The following is a 23,029-nucleotide window of genomic DNA, read 5'->3' as shown; positions in this document are numbered from 1 at the left end:
CCTCAAACCCATCCAGGCACAGCCAAGTGAGCCTTACAGAAAATTTTCGGCAATAATTCACTTCTCCCTAGACAAATAGATAAAGAAAGACAAATAAAGAGTAAAATAAATAAAAGAAAAAGCTATAATTAGTATGAATAAAGAGAAATGTACTGTTACTGTTCAATAAATGATTACATGTGTGAGGAACGAACTTCAGAAAAAACTGTACCATATTGGAAATAGTGATGGAAACAGAGTAAAATCTGGGTGTGAAATACAAATAATACATGATAGAGTTGCATCGCATGTGTAACTAGAGGGGGAGCACTCGGTAGAGTGCAAAATCTCCGCCGCCAATACAGCTGGGTCACTCAAGTGAACCTGATATCCCATTCATTCAATTTGACGTCAACAGTGCTCACAGAGTTATAGTTTGCAACTTTCCCTTTTACTTTTAACTTTTACATACTCAATTCATTCGTAATAACTAGATTCCTTGAGACAGAAATTGATTTTACATGGGTATATCCACCTGAAGTTCCAAAATCAGCCGCAATTATAATTTTGGCATTTTTTTTGTTGGAAATCACTTATAACATGTAGAAATGCAAAAAAAAAAATCTAAATTTTGTTGAAAAAAAAGTTGCAAATTTTTTTTTTCTCTTACAATTTTTTTTTGGGGGGGGGGGGTTGGAAATCACTTAAAACATGTAGAAATGCAAAAAAAAAAATTCAAATATTTTTTCAAAATGGCCGCCATAGCGGCCATATTGGATTTTGGACCAAGTCCAAAATCTAATGGCATAATCCCCCCACCAGGTTTCGTCGAAATCCGTCGAGGAGTTTTTCCGTAATACTGTTCACACACAAACAAACAAACAAACAAACAAACAGAAGGGTGAAAACAGTAACCTCCGATCTTCGATGACGGAGGTTAACTAGAACGGCACTCGGTAGAGCGCATACCTCTGCCAGGCTGAACAGTTTACATTTTGTATCCCACTGATAGACTGGATCTGGATCTGGACCTGAACCAAAATGTAATCGGCTTGCTCGTCACCTACCAAAATCATTCAGCAAGTTTTGTCAGAACTCGTCAAAAACTTTTTTAGATGTCATGCTATACATCATTTTGGCCCCATCTCTCAATGGTGGGGAATCTCTTTAAAAAAACACAAATTCTTGTATCTGGATCTGGATTTTGATCAAAATTGAATCAATTATTCCTTGTCACACACCCAATCTGTCCACCAAGTTTTGGCTGAATCCGTCCACAACTTTTTTGAGATATCATGGATGCGATATACTCCACTGGTCGAAAGTTTTAGAACACTCCCATTTTTCCAGTTTTTACTGAAATTTAAGCAGTTTAATGTTTCAATGTACTCTGAAATTAAAGCATAGAACAAATAAACAATTGCAGATAAAAAAAGAAATCATGGAATCGTTTTGTTGAACAAAATTTAATCTAAACTTTTGCCTCATCAAAGTAGCCACCTTTGCAGATAAAACAGCCAAACATACTCGTGGCATTCTTTCTACAATGGAAATTAAATTTTGTTTGGAAAGTTCTTCCCAACACTGTTGCAGAAGTTTGCACAAATGTGTTGCACTTGAAGGTTGCTTTGCTTTCACCCTTCTGTCCAGTTCATCCCAAACCAGCTCGATGGGGTTTAACTCTGGAGACTGCTGGCCATTCCATGGAGCCTGGTGTTGGCGCAGTGGTTAGGGCAGCGGCTTGGGATCCAAAAGGTCCTGAGTTCAAGTCCCGTTGGGCCACTAAATTAATACACCAGGGGGTTGACTCAGCCTGTCATCCTTCCGAGGTCGGCGAAATGAGTACCAGTGTACTGGGCCGGTGTATACCCCGGTTAAAATAGGTGTACCATATCCCTGTATTGTAAGAGGCGACCAGGGTTGCGTCAGGAAGGGCATCCGGCGTAAAACATGTGCCAAATCACTATGCGGATCATACGGATGATCCGCTGTGGCGACCCCTAACGGGAGCAGCCGAAAGAAGAAGAAGAAGACTGCTGGCCATTCCATGATTTGAAGCCTACCTTCTTGTTCTTTTCTTCTAAGGTAGTTCTGACATAGCCTGGGGGTATGTTTTGGGTCGTTATCTTGCCATAGGATGAACCCCTGACCAACTTGGCGTCGACCAGAGGGTATTGCGTGACGCTGAAAAATGCTGTGGTAGCCCTTTTGGTTAAGGATGCCAGTCACTCTGTGCAAGTCGCCAACTCTGGATCCAGCAAAAGAGCCTCAGATCATCACGTCATCAGATCATCAGAGATCATCCTGATGATCATTCCTCAGATCATCAGAGAAAAAGAGCCTCTTCCATGTTTGACAGTTTGTGTCACACACTGAGGAACCATCCTTTCGCCTACTCGACAGCATACAAAAACCCTGCGTGATGAACCGAAGATTTCAAATTTTGATTCATTGGACCATAAGACTTTCATCCAGTTTTCAGTAGTCCACTGGTGGTGCTTCATGGCCCAGACAAGCTTCTTTTTCTTATTTTGCCATCTCAGCAATTGCATTCTTACTGCCACTCGACCTGTCAAACCTGCAGCTCGAAATCTTTTCTTCACAGTTGAAACTGAGACTTCTTAACTTTGACCAGTGTTAAGCTGTGCTTGAAGCTGCTGTCCTGTGAGCCACCTATCACGCAAGCTGTTGACTCTCAGAAACTTGGTCTTCTGATTGTGTTGTGGATTTGGGTCTGCCAGATCTCTTCCTCTCAGGGTTTCCTCCAGTTTCCAAGTGCCTTTTGATTGTGTAGGAAACTGTACTCACTGACACCTTGGCTTCTTTGCAATTTCTCTAAAGGAAAGACCTACACTTTTAAGGGTTATAATGGTCTGTCTGTCTTCCTTTGTTGATTGTCTTTTTCTCACCATTACAATAGCAATATATGATTTCCTGCAGTGCAATATTGTCCAAATAATGCTTCAGAGGGTGTAGCAACACAGTCTGTTCCAACACTGCTTTTATACAGAGGGGTTGTAACTAATCAACAAAAGTTGGGACACTGTAATAATTGTTTGCATCAACTTTCAAGGCTTAATTTACTTCCATTGCTGCAGAACAGCTGCTATTGCTAGCTGATTATTTGTTCCCTGAAAAGGGCCTCTTTTAACAACTCTGAAATTTACATTATTTTTCAGTTTTTGGTAACCTAAACTTTTTTTTAACCTCTGGCAGTTTACCGCTTAGCTTTGTACCATTTCAGGTTATTCACTGGACTTGAACTGCTTAAATTTCAGTAAAAAGTGTAAAAATGAGGGTGTTCTAAAACTTTTGACTGGTAGTGTATCGTTTTTGGCCCCATCTCTCAATGGTCATGTTCATGCTTATGGCAGCTTAGCTGCTGGGTAGCTGTCATTTTTTGAAAGCGCATCTGTGCCGCTGATGTTGTGCCCCTCTACCAGAACACTGGTACTCATTTGGCCGGCCTCAGAAGGATGACAGGCTGAGTCAACCACACCTGTTGTTAATTCAGTGGCCAACAGGGCTCAAAAATCAAGGCCCGAGGATCCTAAGTCAGCCACTAAGCCAACACCAGGCTTCTCAATGGTGAAAAACACTTTAAAATTCTCAGATTTGGATCTTCACAAAAATTGAATCAATTCTTTGTCACACACCCGACCTCCACCAGCTTTCATCTGAATCCATCCACATTTTTTTGAAATGGCCTGTTTTCAGACAGACAAACAGAGGGGTGAAAACAATCTCCACCCACCTTTGGTGGTCAAAGCAAAAATTAAATGCTCCATAGTACAGTCATGTGTTGATATTGTACACTGTGATTGGTTGTCATGCAACCAATCAAAGTGCCACACCTGGAAAAGGCCAAAAAAGTATAGGTGGTGATATAACTAATTTGGTGAATACTCTTGGTCCTGGGAAGGAAATATCACATGACAAGCATACATAAATGTCTTTGCTCGTGAAGACTACGCCTTGTGGCAGATCGTAGTCCGACTTCATGTTTCAGCAACAGCTGTATGAAAGACTGAGAGTATATTTATAATCTAAGCGGTCAGGGAAGAAAGCTCAAAACTCTCTAAAAGTGATGTTAAGTACCCCAGAGTATGTTATCTATTCCATTTCAGATCTTGTTATTGACTGAGTTGAAATTGCAGGTGTCACTATTTCTTCAAAAATAGCAAGATATATGTACATTAGTGCAAAGTGATCTTTTTGGATGTGTAGCTGCTTGCAAACCTCTGCTGATTTTGCCTTTCCTCAGCAAAGGTTTTTAACCACATCTTTTAATCGATCATGGCGAAAAAAACCAGCATATTTAAGGAAAAAAAAATGATCATGTCATTTTAAATCGAGTCAAAGAACAAACCTTCTCTTTAATTGTGACAATCTCTCCATCAAGTTTAGTAAGCTTCTGCAGGTTGAATATGGTGTGTAGGCGGTATTCCTGCCCATCCTGGATTTTCATACACATGGTGGAAATATTGTCAATGTTAGGATTACTTTGGTACACCGAAGCAGGTGATAAACAGACAAAACGCACACGAACTGCATTGTAAATTATTACCTGGATTGGATTTGTGCGAATATCCAAGTTTCGTAAGAGGCTGAGCGCTTGTAGGTGCCTTGTTTCTTGCTGGTCTGCAACCTGAGTCAAACAATATACCTGCTTTTATTTATCAGTCTCACCTTTCTCGCCAGCTATTGTCAGGGCAATTCTGTTATTTTATTATTATGACACCAGCTACTTTTTATGGTAATGTACTAATCAACAATAAGCTTACAACAATTTTCATGTTGTGTGAAAGAAAGAAATGTTTTGATGGACTCATCATCATTAAGGTATGACAACTTTTATATTATATTAAAGAAAAATATATTTATGCTGTTAACTAAATCTACCTCTCCTTCCATTAGACCACCCCCTTCACTCCCTCTTCCCTCCAGGCTCCAACCCATGAGGTGATCTCATATACAAGTGTGAATCATATAGAGAAAGGTCATTGAAAGGATTACCTGTACAATTTATCACTAAGATTAGAAAGTAATATTGGTCAGGATATAAATGTTGACAGTGAAACATGTTATGGCATCAATATACCCATTTCGGGAATGCATATTTGACTGGAATTCAGCTAAAATTATGTCTGGTGTTGCCTCTGATAATAATAAAAAAATGAATTGTTGTGTGCTGCTGAAACAGTGCACCCAGACTAGACCAGGGATTCATAATTTAGCCAACACAACAACAAACGATGGCCTACTCTTTTCAAAAGGTACCACATGATTTAATGTCCACAAACAAAGATTAGCCAAAGGGACAACCAGCTTACCACCCTCTCCAAAGAACAGCACACTAATTACTGCAACACTCCACCTGCAAATCATGTGGATGACAGTTTATAGTCGGGCTGTGAATTGAACCCAGATCGGACCAGCTTAAACTTGAGTTCACTCCTTCTGAGCTATCTTGCCAATCCTTCACCCCAATGAGAAAATTTTAAGGAATGGAGGATTGGCCTTTTGTGAAGAGCATTTTCCACAACTCTTACGTTTTGAAAAGCATGAAGTTTCTCCATTTTATTGAGCGGTGTATTTAGTAATAAGTCACAATGCTGCAAAAGCACTTAAAAAAGGTTCATACTGGAAAGAGTGAGCCATTCTAAACACTTTAAAGTCACTGGTTATGTGCTTTTTATTTTTAAGATTATTTTGTACCCTCCAAGCCCCCTTCTACTCACCCACCCCGGGTACAATTGATCCTCAAACCTTTACTTTGTTCCTATTAGTGTTCGTGGTTCATGTTTTGGGTGAATCCAGTCGAATAGAACGTTTACAATCATGCCATGTTGTGATGATTCTTAGACAATGCATACTTTCTTGGCAATTTATTGTGTTCACCGACAGCATCACGACATCAAAGTTAAGAGTTCTTTCCTGTTAGGTGCATTATCTGCTCACACAATTGCTTTCCAGATTGATGATGTGCAGAAACTGGAGGCCTTCCAAGCCCTGCAGACTACAGATCTGATTGTTGGACACATCCAGCTCTTGCAACCTCAACAGGCCCTCCATGCCAAGGATATTCTCCAGATCGTTATTTCTCTGCTCAATGCAAAATATTCACAATATTGTATATCACAACACACAGATCGGGGGCAACTAAAGCAGCAGTAGCATGTATTAATGACTAAAAGGGAACAAAGCCATTGTTTCATGATCATTTTTTCTCTTGTCAAGTTCAGACATGCACAAGCATTTCTTCTTCTTTACATCTATTTAGCTTAGTAAATCTGTCACTAACTACTGTTTTCAGAGTAAATCATGTCAATAATTGGACGAACGGTTTGTGTGTTAACTCGTTTTTTTCTTTTTCAAAACACAAGCATGATAAACACCATGTCCTGCCTTTAATTTTATCCACTGTGGAGGAGAAGGGGAATCCTTGAGAGATACAGACCTCAATAAATTGGTGACCATGCAATAAAATATTTTATAATATATCTTTCACCAGCCTCAATGCATAATGGTAAGAGTGTCCCCTCTGAGCATGGGAGGTTGGCAGTTTGAATCTTAGCTGAGTCAGACCTATTCCCTTTCCATCCCCCATTATAACCATGGTATTCTCAAAAGAGACAATTTTAAATTTGGCTTTGGCTTTGGCTTTGGCTTGGAGATGATTTTTCATAAATTATAAAGCTTGTTGAAACAAGCTTTATAATTGATTTGGTGAACAATTGCAAGCCTTGTGCTTTTCACACGGAACCATTATATCACCATTGCTCATGATGTAATCTTAACAGTGTGTATCTTTGTGCGATGAGCCACACATACCAGGCACAGGTAGGTAAGAGGCAGCCGGCCAAGTCCTGCAGCTCTTTTAATGCGATTGTATGCTAGGCTCAAATAGGACAGACGATCACATTTCTCAAGACCCCACAGGCTCACTATCTCGTTTTCTGAACCACACAATGTCACAGAGAACGTTTATGCAGAGTCATAGAGAAAATGACAAATAAACATTTACATATTCACCTTGTGACTTCAAATGCAGGTTATTGAACTGCGAAGTGAAAATGTATATCTGTTAAATACTGCCATTATGAGGGACCATACATTTACTATGTACACAAATTATAGATTTTTTTTACATCTCCCCCAACCCCACCCTCCCCCCTCTCACTGCTGATGCAGTGCCCCCACACGTTTGGGTGGGAATTTAAATTATTCAGTGTTCCAGAAACAAATCCCCTCCTCTTCATGAAAGACTTCGTGAATCGGTTACATCCAGCAACTAATGCAAGCAGACAAGACACCTGACATGACATCCATTTGATGGACAGTGTATGCATTGATGAATCATCCTGCCTGTAATACTCCAGGGTAATAGCTTTTTGCTGGATCGAGATTGGAACACAGGCTACAACTCACTCACCCCAATGGGTACACAAAGTGTGGCATGAAACAAAAGATCTATGAATTGAATGCTATTTGATGGCAATGTTGAGGAGGTGTGATATAAGACAAAATCTCATAAGGAGGAACATTGGGAATGCATAGTGGTCAGGCATTCCATGCTCAAAGGATACGATCGATGACAAGCTTGCAGAGGCGTGGGAAGCCTGACAAGTTTGCCATGTCAGTGATTTGATTGAAAGAGAAATCTGCTTCCTGGTTCATAAAAACATAAACACATCAAAAAATCGAAACTATGATACGACAACGACAATACTGTACTGTGTTTGGCATTGCATAAGTTTTAAAAAGACAGACTCTTATGGAAGCTTTTGTTTTACTTCAAATTTCATTGTGGGTGCTTGAGCTGATAAGTCAAAACTAATTCAATAAAGAAATGCTGTGGAGGTCAAAGTTCCTAACATCACTGGCATTCCCCAGCAGGAGGCTGAGGCACAAGATCTACTGCACTCTCATCACAAACAGGTTGGTGGCCTCAGTTTTCCACCACCTCACTTCTGGTCTTGCTCCCCTTGCTACTTGAGCCTTCCAATCTCTCAAGGATTCATGCATTTGAGTAACTACTTCCTGGTTCGCTTTTCAAAATCAGAACTTTCTGCCCATTCCACTCCTTTGTTTATCTTTCCTCAAGGCTGTGGAATCGCTTTCCTGAAGCGCATCGATTCGACTCTTCCCTCCAAGGCTCCCAAAATCCAGGATCACTGCTCATCTCTCATTTGTTCCTTTTTCCCACCTGTGAAACCAACTTCCACATTCTCTTCAATCTCATTCTTCCCTTCAGGTCTTCAAGACATCTGTTCATCACCGTGTCAGATCATCCCCTATCCAAAACCATGACCTTTTGTACCCCCATTAACTCCCCACCTCACCCCCAAGCCCAGCTCTTCCCAAGTTTCTAGATTTTCCTTCCTGGGAGTTTGCTTCTGCATCCATATTGTCCACCCTGTGTGTCCTCCCCTGGACTTCATTCTTCCTCACAACCATTATTTGCCCAAGTCTCCCTCTAGTTTTCTCTCAACCCTGCTGCTGTTGGTGCTTTCCTCCTCTTTCTACAATTCCTTTGTACTGTTGCATCCTGATTCGGTCTGTGTTCTAGCTCCTCCACGAGCCTCAACTTCAGGGGTGGATGGGTGGGGGCGCATCCGGTGCACCCCCCCTCAAAACCCCCCCGTTTCCATCAAAGGCGATTTTTATTTCATTTGTATTGAAGTGTATATAGCTGAAGATGTGGTCTCGTGACGTAGGATCACCCGATATTCCTCAGATCACAGCTGATGTTGACCGCAACATTCAACATGGATTTAGTTTGTACCATTTGTGGTGGAGTCTGCGGGCCTACGGGGAAGGGCATGGTGATGATGCATGATGGGCGTGATGATGGGAGGAGTGGTCGTGGTGGTCAGTGTATCGGCAAGAGATATAAGGTGTGCGCGCCACCTGAGGCATCGTAGTAATGCTGGAGTCGTCCGGCTCGTGCGTGTGCATATGAATAAAGGAGAGCTGACGGGCAGAGTACGCCCGCGCTCGCACTTGTACAACACAGCCCGGCTCGACTGTCCTCCCGCTCGTGTCTGCCTGCTAAGCATCTTCCATCAGTACATTACAGTTGGCGAACGAGGATCTTCGGATCGGCGTGTGCAGGGCGGCAAATGACCCGTGCGGTTCCAAGCTACGGAGCCAAAGGTCTCGCCAGCATAAGCATGGCAGAGGGTCGGTGCACGGCAAACGTACGCGTGCCCGCCTTCGTCGGAATCGACTTCGGCCACGTCGAGTGGGCAACGGCCGCGCTCACTGTTCGTTTTGTCGAGGACACGCGTTTTGGCTCGAACGCGGCGTGGGACGTCGCGCAAGCTCTGGAGAATGTCCGAGGTCTCGATGGTCGGGGCACAACAGATGGTCTGGGGGTCATCGCGATGGGCCAGGCACGCACGGCCATGCGCACGGTCTACGGCGCGGGTTGTGGGCGAGCGTTGCAATGCAATCACTCGGACGACGGTCTGAGCACTCGAGGTCGTCTACGGTGTGTGGGCCGAGGGTCATCGCCCATTGTTACAGTCATAGATGGCGGTGTGCGAAACGATCCTTCCGTCCCGGGTCAAAACCTGCTTCCAATTGATCCGGAGATGACAAGATCAGTGGCAGGGGAGGTTGAAGTGATCGAGGCACGGATCGGGTGTCGAATTGAGTCCACTCGTGCTGCCCGCGCATAGCATTCGGCTGTGCCGTGCAAATTCATGACGGAGGAGCGTCCTGCGCGGCTCGGAGATCGTTTTATTTCTGGTCTGCGAGACGCAAAGATGGTAGCAGCCATTCTGCGGTTGACCGACATCACATTCGACTCGGCGGTCGCGACTGCTTCATCTGTCGAGCAGACACTCACCGATGTCCGCGCCATTCCTGGCCAGGACGTAATGAGTAGCTCCAACTGGGGCATGGCGGCTAAGCCCGAGGTCCACGCGGTGGCCGCACAAGTGCCGCAGGTCGCGCAGCCCGGAGCCCGCGCGATGGCACAAGTGCCGCAGGGTGCTCGCGCGCCTAGCGGTGCGGGACGAGGGCGCGCACCGCAGCACGGTCGCACCGGGAGCGGAGGGGCACCGCAGCAGGACCGAGATCGACGCGCCCGGCTCTCAGTGTTCGTTGTACGAGGGGAGGGGCCCCCCCTTTTGGGTCGGGACTGGCTGGCGCACCTCGGACTGGATCTCCGGTTCGTACCTGCAGATGTGCCAGTGCTCTCTTCGAGGCCTTCGTCGAGTACCGAGGGCGAGGCTCTGGCGGCGGGGGCCGCGTCGATGCAGCGGGAGCGACCGTTCGTTGCTGCCGGCGGCAGTGATGTGCGGTTCGGGAGCGGCGAGAGCCGTATCAGCTCTCGCGATGAGTTCCCGCGCTTCGCTCGCGATGGATTCCCGCGCTTCGGCAGTGTTCGTGAGGCAATGCGCGTCGGTGTTGTTCAGGCAGCTTCAACAGGTGGCGGTGAGCCCGTGGCGTTAAAGGGAGTCGCGAGTCACAACATCGAGTCGACAACCAAGAAACGGACTCGTGATGTGGGTTGTGGGTTGTTGTTCATGGCATATGTGTTTTTCCTTGCTCTAGTGATGCAGTTTAACGTTGTTGAAATAAATGCCAGCAGTTCCCGTGTGAAAGTGGATTTGGCAGAGATCAGTCAATGGGAGTTGTATTATGATCAATGTGATGTGGGGGCTTCAGGAGCGGTGGTGGCGAATAAAAAGGTTGGGTTGGCCTTCCATTGTCCCGGGCCGCAGGTAGTTGCTTTGTCATGTGCTGGGATTTTATCAAAAAAGCACGCTGTACGGAAAAATGAGTTTGCAATGCTTCGAATAATGTTCGTAGTGATTTATAACGAGCCTATGATTGCAGTGTGGTTTAAATGGAGTTGCTCCCATCTAGCTGCCGTGTGGGTCTCGGAGGTCGACTCGGAACCAAGACTGGTGCCCTGGTCGGCGTTACCCCCACCTCTGGTTGCGAGCGCAGCTCTCTGTGTTCGCTCAAGGCTGTTTGGACGGGCGTTGGCGTCTCAACTGATTGTGGTGCGTGAGTTGTTTTGGAGCATTAAATGCATACAGCCAGCGGCGCTGTTCAGTGCCCCCGGCCAAGGTCGATCAAGGCTGGCGCCACGGCTTCCAGACAGCGGGCTTCCGGCCTCGGAATGTTTATCTACGTCGGGTCTGCCTGGGGGGAGTGGGCCGGAGGCGTTTGATGGTGCCGGGGGAAGTTGGCTCGAAAGGTCGCCACGACCTCGGCGAGGGCCATGTCAGCATGGGCCGCCTGGGGGCGTTTTTGCTGCGTAGTGCTGCTGTGCTTCTCATTTTGCTGCTTCATATCAGTAACGCGGTCAGAGTGTGGTGGGTGCTTTGTGCACCTCCGTCTTTGGAACCTGGCCTTTGCTGCTCCACTCGCTCGCATCGACACATTATATGATGTGGTGTGCTGTTATACTTCACTGTTTTCATTTTATTTTCATGATTATTATATGGAGTCCTTCGTGTTCTTTATGCTTCTTATAATGGTGATCATTTAATAATCATAGTTTTAGGGGGGAGGAGTGTGGTGGAGTCTGCGGGCCTACGGGGAAGGGCATGGTGATGATGCATGATGGGCGTGATGGGAGGCCTGGTCGTGGTGGTCAGTGTATCGGCAAGGGATATAAGGTGTGCGCGCCGCCTGAGGCGTCGTAGTAATGCTGGAGTCGTCCGGCTCGTGCGTGTGCATACGAATAAAGGAGAGCTGCCGGGCAGAGTACGCCCGCGCTCGCACTTGTACAACACAGCCCGGCTCGACTGTCCTCCCGCTCGTGTCTGCCTGCTAAGCATCTTCCATCAGTACATTACACCATTCAGTTTGTTCCCATGGTGGATACTTGATGATTAACAAATTACCGGAATCATTTGTCATCAGAGATGCTTCTTTTCTCCAAACCTTTCATGAACCAACAAGTGGAATGGTATCCCAAATATCATATAATCCAGAGTCCCAATCATTATGTTTGAATTCAGCACTCAGTCTGTGTTTTCAAGACTAAAGAACATGCTTTTTGACCGTGGAAAATTCTCCAGGATATACAATTGGCATCAAATGTGTTGGAAAAGAAAGCTTTGTTTTGAGTGATTCACATCATTGAGATGATGAAGGCAAATGTTCAGCTGATGGCAAAACCCTAATTCTGATCAAGGCCACTTCTATGTCAAAGCTTGTTCAATATGTCAGGGATATTGATTTGTTTAGATCATTATATCATTTGTTTCACTATATGCAATGTCTACTTTTCATTCAATTGGATTGTTATGTTATGATGAGATAATAATTAAAAGAAATGTTGAGTTTTGAGCAAAAGTTTTTTCATTGGAGTAGGAGTACTTCTTTTCAAGTGTTTTCGAGCATTCTTTGTCGATATTTAGAATAGTCTTGAGAATTTTTTTTTGTGGAAATAGTAAAATTATATTTTTCATTGCAATATCTTTTTTTTCACCACTCCCACAAAGCCCCCAACCTAAAATCATGGATCCACACCTGTTGTAAACAAGGGTGATCAGGTTGTTCGTGACCTAACCTGCTTGTTGATGTGGTAGGTTGATGAAAGTAAAAGAGTATAAAGATCTATCCTTGCTATTATAATTTGTCTTCCCAATTCCATATTTCTGCTTGTAGATTTCCCACAGTGTAGATTCAAAGTAGGGAACCTCCCTAAATTCAGTCAAAATGAAGAAATCGGAGCTCCAAGCTGTGATATAAAGTACTTGAAACAAGAAAGGCTTGCCTTTCAAGCAAATACTTATGGATATGGTAATGGCATTAGGGGATGATGCTCCTTCATATTCAATGGTAAAGAACTGGGTAGCTGAGTTCAAGCATGGCAGAACAAGCACTGAAGATGAGCACAGACCAGGTTGTCCTGTTGAGGTAACAACACCAGAAATGATGGACCAGTTGCATTAAGTAGTGAATAAATACAGACGAGCATCTATCAGGCACGTAGCTGACATTTGGGTATTTGTTTTTGGTTTGGTTCAATCAATCCTCACAGCCAAATTTGGTATGGCAAGGGTTTCAGCAAGGTAGGTGGGTTGCCTGAATGCTGACAGTGGATGAGAAAAGCGCTCGTCTGGACGTTTTCCATGAGCTATATTCATGCTGATCCAGATGACTTCGTTTTCACATAGAATGAGACATGGGTTCACCACTTTGATCCTGCAACCAAGCATCAGAGCATGCAGGAGAAACACACCAGATTCCCACCCCTTCAAAAATTCAAGACGACAATCAGCTGGACAGACAATGGCAACTGTTTTTTGGGAATGTGATGGTGTGATAATGGTAGACTTCTTAGAAAGGGGAAATACTATTAATAAGGAGTATTATTCTGATGAACTGCCCAGGTTGCGTGATGTAATTAAGCAAAGGAGTCGAGGGAAAAGTGACCCGAGGTGTGCTGCTTCCACAAGACGACGTCTCCCCACACATAACCCAACTTTTGGGGGCTACTGCTGCAAACTGTTGGTATGAACTTGTGCCATACCCACCCTTACTCACCAGATCTCACCCCATCTGACTTCTATTCGTTCCCTCACCTGAAAGAAGCTCTACGGGGAAACAAATATGATAACAATAATGCTGTGATGGCAGCTGTAGAGGACTTCCTCGAGGGGTGTGACGAGGAGTTCTACAGAATGGGCATAGGCAAGCTGGTGGACAGATGAATGAAGTGCATTGCCAGGAAAGGAAATTATGTTGAGAAATAAAGTGATTGTATAGCGTTTTCCTTTTTGGGCCACAAACAAACTGATCAACTCTCATCGAAAAAACAAAGAAGGCTTCAATTGGCAGTACACTGCCATCTCGTGTCAGTTTACATCCTTACCTCTCGTTGCATCTATTCTTAATATATTCATGCTTTTTCCTCATTCATTCAACCGCTCGCTCTGTTTTTCTATCATTTCAATTTCATGTCGAACTTATCATGTCGGTTGTTTCCCATATAACTTCAATTGACAGTGCTGATAATCTGGCACAGCACCTCAGAACAAAATGTGCCGCCAGAATTCGAGGCAAAAATTGCCCTAATTTTCCTGCATTACTCCTAATATTGTTTGTACTGCTCTTTTGGTTTATTGCTTGGTTTCTGCCAAACAAAAGTGGCCATTTTAGTCTCCCGCAAGCTAGTTGTAGCACGCTCGGGCGTTTACTAAGATATATAATGCTCTGCATTCTCCACTGCCTTATTCCACCTTAGAAGCAAAACAGTCGTGAATGATGCATGCATGGCATAACACACTTTTTTCATGTTTGTGAAGGATGCAAGAAAGGTTATCACCCACTGAACAGAAAGGAGAGTGATTTGAACCAGGTCTGTTCCTTACTGTCCTGGTATGTATGCTCTTTTATCCACTGTCATCTAGCTCTTCCATGAACTGAGACCTTGAATATAAAAAACGGTCATTCTTTGGGGTGGTGGTCAATTATAACAACTATGCAAACAGGTAATTTAGAATTCGCCCAATTACTTGTACACCATAGTTTTTCAAAACACATCTGTCACAGATGAAAATAACAACCAGCTCACTACATATATGCCAAAAGAGCTGAATGGGAAGAAAGCAGGAGGAGAGGACAGAGAGTTTGGGTGGGGTGGGGGGCAGTGAGGGGACAGGGGTGGGGGGCAGTGAGGGGACAGGTTTGGGAGAGAAGGAGGATTGAAGCTCAGGGAGGTGGTAGTTGAGGACTTGATTTGTTGAGGATTTGGGGTATGAGGGGTTGAGGGGAGGGGAAGACATAGAGTTGGAACGTGGGGTGGAAGGGGGAGAGTTGGGAGAGAGGGGTTGGGACTTTGAGGGGGTTGAAGACAGGGTGGGAGGGGGAGGACTTGGGGTGGGAGTGGCGCCTGAAGACTTGCCATTGGAGGGGGGGGGGTTGAGGACTTGGAGTTTTAAGGGGTGGAGGAAATGGGGAGGGGAAGACATAGAGTTGGAGTGTGGGGGTGGGGCATATAGTTGGGAGAAGGGGGTTGAGGCTTTGGGGAGGGTTGAGGGCTTGTGGTGGAGGTGCGTTTATGACTCCAGGTGGGGAGGGGGTTTAAAGACAGGGTGGGGAGGGGTTTGAAGACTTGGGATTGTGGGGGCAGGCTTGTTGGGGACTTGGGTGGGTAGGGGGATGGGGGTTGAAGACTTGAAGTGTCACATTTTGCATTATGTGGAATTACAGTGGATTCCTGCTCATAGTAACTATAATATGAGAGCAAATTGACATTTTTTTATTGATGTGTTAAACAACTTTAAAGTCTAATCCATTCATAATTCAGTAGCTTGACAATGAAAAGGGTTCACTGCAAAATTGTTGCACATTGTATTTGTTGTATCTCACCCGGAGGAAGCTCAATGGGCTGAAGGCACACAGCTCTGTCAATTTGTTATCTGAAACGTTCAATATGACAAGACTTTGCAGGCACCCCAGGCAGCTTATGTCTACTCAAAAAAGAGGGTAAAACATTGTGATGGGATGACAAGTTCAGAACCAGTTTTGATTAAAGCACAAAAACTGCACATAGGATAATTTCATTGTCGGGGCTGTCTAATCATGCCGTACATAAATATGCCAGAATATTTCCACAACCCCCTTTCCCCACTCTGCCATAGACTCCACACATTCCTTTCCCCTTCCCTTCCCAAAATCTCTACCCCAAAACTTTTCTTCCTCTCTGCATTCCATCCCCACTCCCATATATGTATGTATATATATATATATATATATATATATATATATATATATATATATATATATATATACATATATATATATATATATATATATATATATATATATATATATATATATATATATATATATATATATATATATATATACATATGTATATTTTAAAGAAGAAGAACGCGCTTCCAACCAAAAGTAAAAAACTAGATTGACTCTGCTAATTTGAGCAATAAAGCGAGAGTAGACCTGGTCTCAGGCAACGTTTCGCCAGCTTCACAGCCGGCTTCATCAGGCACAGTAGATCTGATGAAGCCTGATGAAACCGGTGAAACGTTGCCTGAAACCGGGTCTACTCTCGCTTTTTTGCTCAAATTAGCGGAGTCGATCTAGTTTTTTTACTTTTGGTGGGAAGCGCCTTCTTCTTCTTCTTTATAAATGTGTACTCCCAACGCCCCAATCTTATACAATTCTGTACACACACACATATATATATATATATATATATATATATATATATATATATATATATATATACATATACATATCTATATATACATATATGTTGTGTGTTGTTCTTCTTTCGGCTGCTCCTGTTAGGGGTCGCCACAGCGGATCATCCATTATGATTCGCATACTGATTTGGCATAGGTTTTACGCCGAATGCCCTTCCTGATGCAACCCTGGTCGCCTCTTATGACACAGGGATAAGGATTGGGTTTCTCCATGATTCTGGGCTGCCCTACACCCTCTCATAGCACAGCCCAGCGCAGAGCAGAGCTCCCGTCCTCAAGCGATCCTCCAACCCAAGCCTCCGAGTAGCCGGATTACAGGCGCACACCACTACGCCCGGTTATATATATATATATATATATATATATATATATATATATATATATATATATATATATATATATATATATATATGTATATATATATATATTATATATCCCTCTCTTGTTTCTATTCTTCCAATCTAACGAGTGACCACAAAAATGGTACCTATACAATTTATTAAGCTGGTACCCATACCTTTTTTATTTTTTAAGATGAGACATTCTTTGGTACACATTTGATTTTTTTTTTTTGTATACCTTGGTCGAGGCTCGTATGAGAGCTAACACACAACTCACAGCAAGTGAGGATGGGACGGGGAACATGGCGAAGAGAAGATGGACATTTCGGGGACTTTCAGGAAGGAAAGCAGGAGAAATGAAGGAAGTGGGCTTGGGTGGATTATCGGGGGTAGAAAAGATCGAGGATTTGGATGGGGGAAGATAAGAGGTGGTGGTGAACAGCTGTTTTGAAAGCCTGGAGGGAAGAATGGGAAAGAATAGAGTGAGGGAGTTTATTCCAAAGGCGCGAAAAAAGAGGAATGAAAGAGTGAAGATGAGCAGTGATTCGTGATTTTGGTAGTTTTACCAGAAGGGGGTTGTTGGCGGACCTTGAGCGCCCTGTGGAAATGAGGTGGGGACAAATCGCAGAGAGAGCAGGGGGGGGCAAGGCTGGAGAGGAGTCGGTAGAAGACAGAAAGACCACCGACCAACCTGCGGTGATCGAGTGAGAGGCCCAAAGACTCAGCTTCATTGCGGGAGATGCCGATGATCTTAAATGCCCTCGTTTCGACAGCGTGAAGCCGAGAAAGGTGGGAGGCAGGAGCACTAGCCCAGAGGGGAGAGCAGTACTCCATCAGGCTACGGACAAAAGCTTTGTAAGTGGTCAGGAGCTCAAGAGGGCCGAGGAAGGACTTAGCACGATGGAGGATTCCCAGTCGGCGACTGGCTTTTGAGGCGAGGTTGGAAATGTGACTTTCCCAGGAAAGGTCATGGCAGATAGTGAGACCTAGAAGCTTGAAAGAAAAGACTTCTTCCAGAGGATTGTTGAGAAAGTGGATGGGGGGGTTTTGTAAACGGTCCTTTCGAAGAGACATAGTGAGAGTGTGAGATTTGTCTGGATTGAAAGACATGTTCCACGTGTTGGACCAGTTTGTGATTTTATCCAGATCTGCAGTGAGCGAAGAAGATGCTGCTTGCCGGTCTGAGGGATGACAGATGGTACGGCAGAGGGTGGAGTCGTCGGCAAAGAGAAATAGAGGATTTTCCAGAGAGTCCGAGAGATCATTGATGAAAACCAGAAAAAGAACAGGGCCCAGAACGCTACCTTGAGGAACTCCAGCCTGCACAGGAAGAGGGGATGAAAGAACTCCATTTAGGGCCACACGTTGACTGCGACAGGAGAGGAAGTCTGCGAGCCATGAGTGGAGATGGCCTTGAATACCATGGGAAGAGAGTTTGGTGAGTAGGGCAGGGTGCCAGACTGTGTCAAAAGCACGTGATATGTCCAGGGATACGGCTCGGATTTCCTGTCTGGCATTGAGGACCTCCATCCATTGATGGGAGAGCAGAAGCAGCATATCCAGGGTAGAGTGACCTGGTCTGAAACCAAATTGATGATTGGAAATCAAGCCATTGGAGAAGAGGAAGGATTTCATGTATGAAGCGATGATGGATTCCATCACCTTCTGATGATTGGGAGAAAGCTGATTGGTCTGTAGTTACAGGGATCTGTTTTTGCACCTTATTTATGCAGGGCAGTGATGTTAGCAGATTTCCAAGCAGATGGCAGATGACCTTGGACAAATGAGAGGGTGAATAGAACAGAGAGAGGGTGAGCAAGAGCAGAAGAGCAGGCTTTGAGGACACGTGGGCTGATGCCATCTGGACCGGTTGCAGAATCTGACTCGAGGTTTGAAAGCAAGCTCTCCACCTTGTCAGGAGAAAAGGATACAGAGTCCAGGGACAGTTGGGTGCGACTGGGTAAAGTGGGTAGAGATAGTGATGGGTTTAGGACACAAGATTTAGCTGCAAACACCGAGTTTAGACATTCAGCTTTATCACGTGTGGAATCAGCAGTGCGGCCATTTGAGGTAAGGGAGGGGATGGAGGGGGAACATACACCAGAAACAAGTTTGATTAAACGCCACCAGGATTTTGAGGAGGTAGAGAGGTTTGAGAGTTCAGACTTGAGATGAGAAAGATGTTGTTTTCTGGCTCTCCTGAGGGTAGATACACACTTGTTCCGAGCTTTGTGGAAAGAACTGAGTTTGCCCTCAGTTGGGTTTGCTAAATCCTCAGTTGGATTTACATGATGCATGATCACTATGGAAAGTTTCAGATGGATATCTTTAATGTCATTGATTTGATTTATGTTGGAGTACATGCTCCTGATGTCGGCCGCGATGCAGCATGCACACTAGGATTATATGGGGGAAATTGTTTATTACTCTGACACATTTGGCTGCAGTGATTGAATGGATTTTGTCAGTTATTGCTGTTTTGAGATCATCTATGGATTGTGGCCTTCCTTCAGAGACATTGTACTTAAGCATCTAACCCTATACTGTACTCACATTGAGTCTTCTTTAAGGATTTTGTTCTCAGGTAGATTTCAACTGAAAACGATTATTCTTTATTTGTCCATGGCATGTTGAAAAAAATGGGGCTATCTTGATTAAATCGAAATCTGCTGACTATATACACACTTCACTTTGTGCACCTGCCAAAAAAAGGTTATATCTTTGGTATGGAGGAAGTTATTGGAGGATAGGTTGGTACCGATTATGTGTGGTCACCCTGTGCTTTTTTTTTCCCAATTCACCGCTGTCCCTCACCCCAATGTGTATATAACAAATCGATTGCCCCTTATGGCATGCATGAGATATTTGAAGCTACTCTGAAGTTATGTTGATGTCACCTGCCAAAGATCCGCTTGATAATAGCACTCTCTCCCCATTCCGTTCGCTTTCTTTATCTTACCGTGGATGTTGTTATGAGACAGATCCAGCTTCTGTATGTGAGTGTAGTTTGTCAGGATGGATACATCTGTAAGGGCATAACCCTGCCATGGTACACATTCAACGGGTCACTCTTGCCGACAAGATGAGAGAAAAAAAAGTGTTATCCACATTCTTATTACTCCCATACAACAGTGATAATGAACAGTTTTCAAAATGAAATATGGTATTTTGAGATGGGGTCATATGAGTCATCGGCATTTTAAAATTATCACAAGAGGCAAATAGAGGATTCATAGAGCACCTTATCCCATGCAATCTTGAGAAAAGATGGACATGGTCGGGTTCTGTGAGCGGCAAATTTGATTGGTTGAGATGTGACGTAATATGCTGGAATATTTTGTCCAAGTACTGCTAAACGAAAGGTTTTTGAAGGTGAAAAGAAGGCGATTTGTGTTCTCCAGTGTTCTCGTACATAATTCAATTTAAATAAAATGAAGATTTTAAAGGTTGGAGAAAAATATTTTTGGAAGTTTACCGCCGTTGTTGCAGTGCCTTTACCACCACCTTATTTAACACTGTATATTAGTTATTCATGCCTGTTGTTTGTATACTTCAAGACATCGCTAAAAACTAAGTTACCTGTTTGGAATGATTTTCAATTTTGTTTGACTACCAGACAGGCAGACAAAGCTTAAAAAAAATCTCAATCCTCGCTGCACATGCGCTATCAGGACAAATTCAGAGACAGACTGCTGCTAAACTCCAAGTTTGTTTTCCGATTAATGTTCTGATTTGTATTCAAAATAGAACATTCAATCAGAATTAAATAGTTCCTTGATCATAAACTGACTTTGTGGACAGACAGACAGACAAAGTGAACCAATTGCTCAACCCCACTTTTTGCTTTGCGTGTGTGGGGTGTTATTTATTTATTTATGCACAAACACTGGAAAGGAGAACTTACTGGGAGTGAGAGATGCAGGTAAGCAAACTCTAAGCCTTTAGCTGAAAGGCCAAGTGTAGATAGCCCTTGTGCAGCCAACGTGACATCAAGTACACGGGACTTTCCTTGTTCCTGTAAAAAGAAGCAATTATCGTTTTTTTTTAGCTCACCTGGAACGTTGTTCCGGGGAGCCTAGGGGATGGCACGTCATCCATCCGTCAGTCTGTCCGTCCGTCCACAAATACTTGCAACATCTTCTCCAAAACTACGCACACAATTTAAACGAAACTTGACCACAACCTTCATCACCCGTGATGTACCAAAGTTTGTTCATGGCATTTTAAAAAAAACCCATAGGTATTTACTTTCTTCTCCGTTACATATTTTGTGGGTCATCTATACCTAGCAGTAGTTCCCTGGTTATCTTATCCAGCCGCGACCAGGTTCGCGCCCAGGGGTATTACCCCTATGTTTTTTTAATCATTCAGTCACAGTATTGACTTATTTTGAACAGTCTTGCATTTGCAGTTACGTGAACTCATGTATGTGTTAATACTGTCACAGTGCTTCTAATGTGGCGCAGCAACTTGGAACACGATGTGCTGCCAGGAGTCAAGGCAAGAATTGCCCTCATTTTCCTACTTTGCTTTCAATGCTGTTTTTACTGCTGCTTTGATCCTTTGCTTAGTTCCTGCCAAACAAAAGTGGCCATTCAATTAGGCCTCGTCTCCCCAAGCAAGTCGTAGCATGCCAGGACGCTAACTTTGATGGAATAATTTACTTTGCATGCCCCACTGCCTTATTCCACTTCTTCAAAACAAAACTACCTCACAATATTATTATTCAGGTAGATCTTGAATCTAACGACACCGACTTGAAGTTATTGGTACCCAATGCATATTGGACTGGGAATAAATTCGAATTCAGCCCGCTGGAATAGCTGTCACGCTGATGCAGTGCCCCTGCACATTTCGGCAGGATTTTGGAATTTCTTCAGGGTTCTTGCAGTTACTACTCCTCTTCACGAGAGACACCATAGATCGTTTAGATACACCCAGCAATGCTATCAGACAGGACGTCCGGTCCAACGTGTCCGTCCGAGGATGGCGCACTCATTGATGAATCACCCTGCCTGTGAAACGCCAGGGTGACAGTTTTTTTTTTACCTGGTTCGAGACTTGTTCCTAGATTAAGCAGCTCAGAGACAAGTGGACAAACGTCTGGACTATCCTTCCAACCTCTCATCTTCGTGATGAAGTTTACAACATCTTGGCTGTGCATTAATTTAGAAACCTGAAAACGTCTTGAAGGCTGCTGCACATGGCACGGCACACTTGTTTGCAAAGGACGTAAGAAAGGTTATCGCCAAATTTACAAAAGGAGACATGAAAGCAAAACTTAAACTAATTTTAAAACAAAGACTCCATGGCCTTCCAAATTAAAACTTGGTGCATCTAATCTATCTTGCATTAGCTTCACTTGGCTGCTCAATAACACTGAACAACAAAAATTTTTTACTGGAGATGTGTAAAGTGATTTAGACTAATTTGGGTACGCTGATTTCAAAAATCATAACCGTTTTGCTGTATCACGTCAGGATTTTAAGTAACAGAAATATTCCCATTGCCTAGAAGTCAGGATTTCAATGAAATTTACAAAAATTCATTTATTCATTTATTTCATCATGAATGCTTCAAAATTATAGAAATTACAGAAAAACTCCACTAGAATGTAATTAAAAATGCTTTAGGCATTTGGCTTTGCGTTTGTGCTGCTCTGTGTCAGTTTCACGATGCAGGAACCAGCAGAAATCGCCCATCATGTTCGGGTTGTGCCGCCCTTGGTAACGCGTCTCCATGAGTGAAATCTCTTGGTGGAATCGCTCGCCGTGCTCGTCCGAGACTGCTCCCAAGTTGTCAGGGAAGAAGTTCAGGTGCTGGTGTAGGAAATGGATTTTCAGGGACATCCTGGAGCCAAGTTTCCTGAAGGACTCCAGCAGCTGCTGCACTATTTCTTCATAGTTGTCCGCGCGCTCGTTCCCCAAGAAGTTGTCCGTCACAGCTTTGAAGCTCCTCCACGCTGCCAGCTCTTTGGGGTTTAGAGTTGTCGGAAAAGTTTCGTCCTTCATAATCTGTCGGATTTGCGGTCCAACAAAGACACCAGCCTTGATCTTGGCCTCCGACAAGGTGTTGCCAAACTTTTCCTTGAGGAAAACCCACGCCCATTCAGATCCATTGCCCGTACAAAACTTTTCATCAAGCCGAGCTTTATGTGGAGTGGTGGAAGGAAAACCTTGGCTGGGTCGACAAGGGCGATATGCTTCACGTTGTGTCGACCAGGTACATGCTCTTTTCGCTCTTCCCAATCTTTCTTCATTCAGTGATTCTTGTCGTCTCTGCTATCCCAGAGACAAAGGAAGCACATGTATTTCGTGTAGCCTGACTGCAGCCCTAACAACAGCGCCACCACTTTCAAGTCTCCGCAGATGTGCCAGTTGAAGTCATTGTACTTGATGGAATCAAGCAGCTGCCGCATAGTCTCATAGGTCTCTGTCATGCCGAACGCGTGAGCCAGTGGGACTGATGTCTTTTCGTTGCCATTGTGGAGCAAAACAGCCT

At 44.0% G+C, this 23,029-nt stretch overlaps 1 protein-coding gene and 1 pseudogene across 3 annotated transcripts in view; one reads left to right on the top strand and one right to left on the bottom strand.

Annotated features, from left to right (window-relative positions):
• The window catches only part of LRGUK (leucine rich repeats and guanylate kinase domain containing), a 60,273-nt gene that overhangs the window by 21,991 nt on the left and 15,253 nt on the right, over positions 1-23,029 (bottom strand). For all 3 annotated transcript variants that reach the window (XM_085897392.1, XM_085897391.1, XM_085897394.1), the window contains exons 3-10: positions 20,433-20,543; positions 19,488-19,569; positions 15,328-15,428; positions 7,569-7,650; positions 6,814-6,875; positions 5,941-6,084; positions 4,547-4,627; positions 4,349-4,435 (exon numbers count right to left, since the gene is read on the bottom strand). In XM_085897392.1, the coding sequence (XP_085753518.1) occupies positions 4,349-4,435; positions 4,547-4,627; positions 5,941-6,084; positions 6,814-6,875; positions 7,569-7,650; positions 15,328-15,428; positions 19,488-19,569; positions 20,433-20,543 (750 nt within the window). The remainder of the gene's footprint in view (positions 1-4,348; positions 4,436-4,546; positions 4,628-5,940; positions 6,085-6,813; positions 6,876-7,568; positions 7,651-15,327; positions 15,429-19,487; positions 19,570-20,432; positions 20,544-23,029) is intronic.
• LOC147018081 (uncharacterized) lies at positions 12,670-13,667 on the top strand (annotated as a pseudogene).

Source organism: Eptatretus burgeri, chromosome 10 (genome assembly GCF_056783735.1).
Source record: "Eptatretus burgeri isolate ZD-2024b chromosome 10, Ebu_testis_v1, whole genome shotgun sequence".
NCBI lineage: Eukaryota > Metazoa > Chordata > Myxini > Myxiniformes > Myxinidae > Eptatretus > Eptatretus burgeri.
The sequence above is the reverse complement of the archived record's forward strand: the minus strand, read 5'-3'. Positions and strand labels throughout refer to the sequence as shown.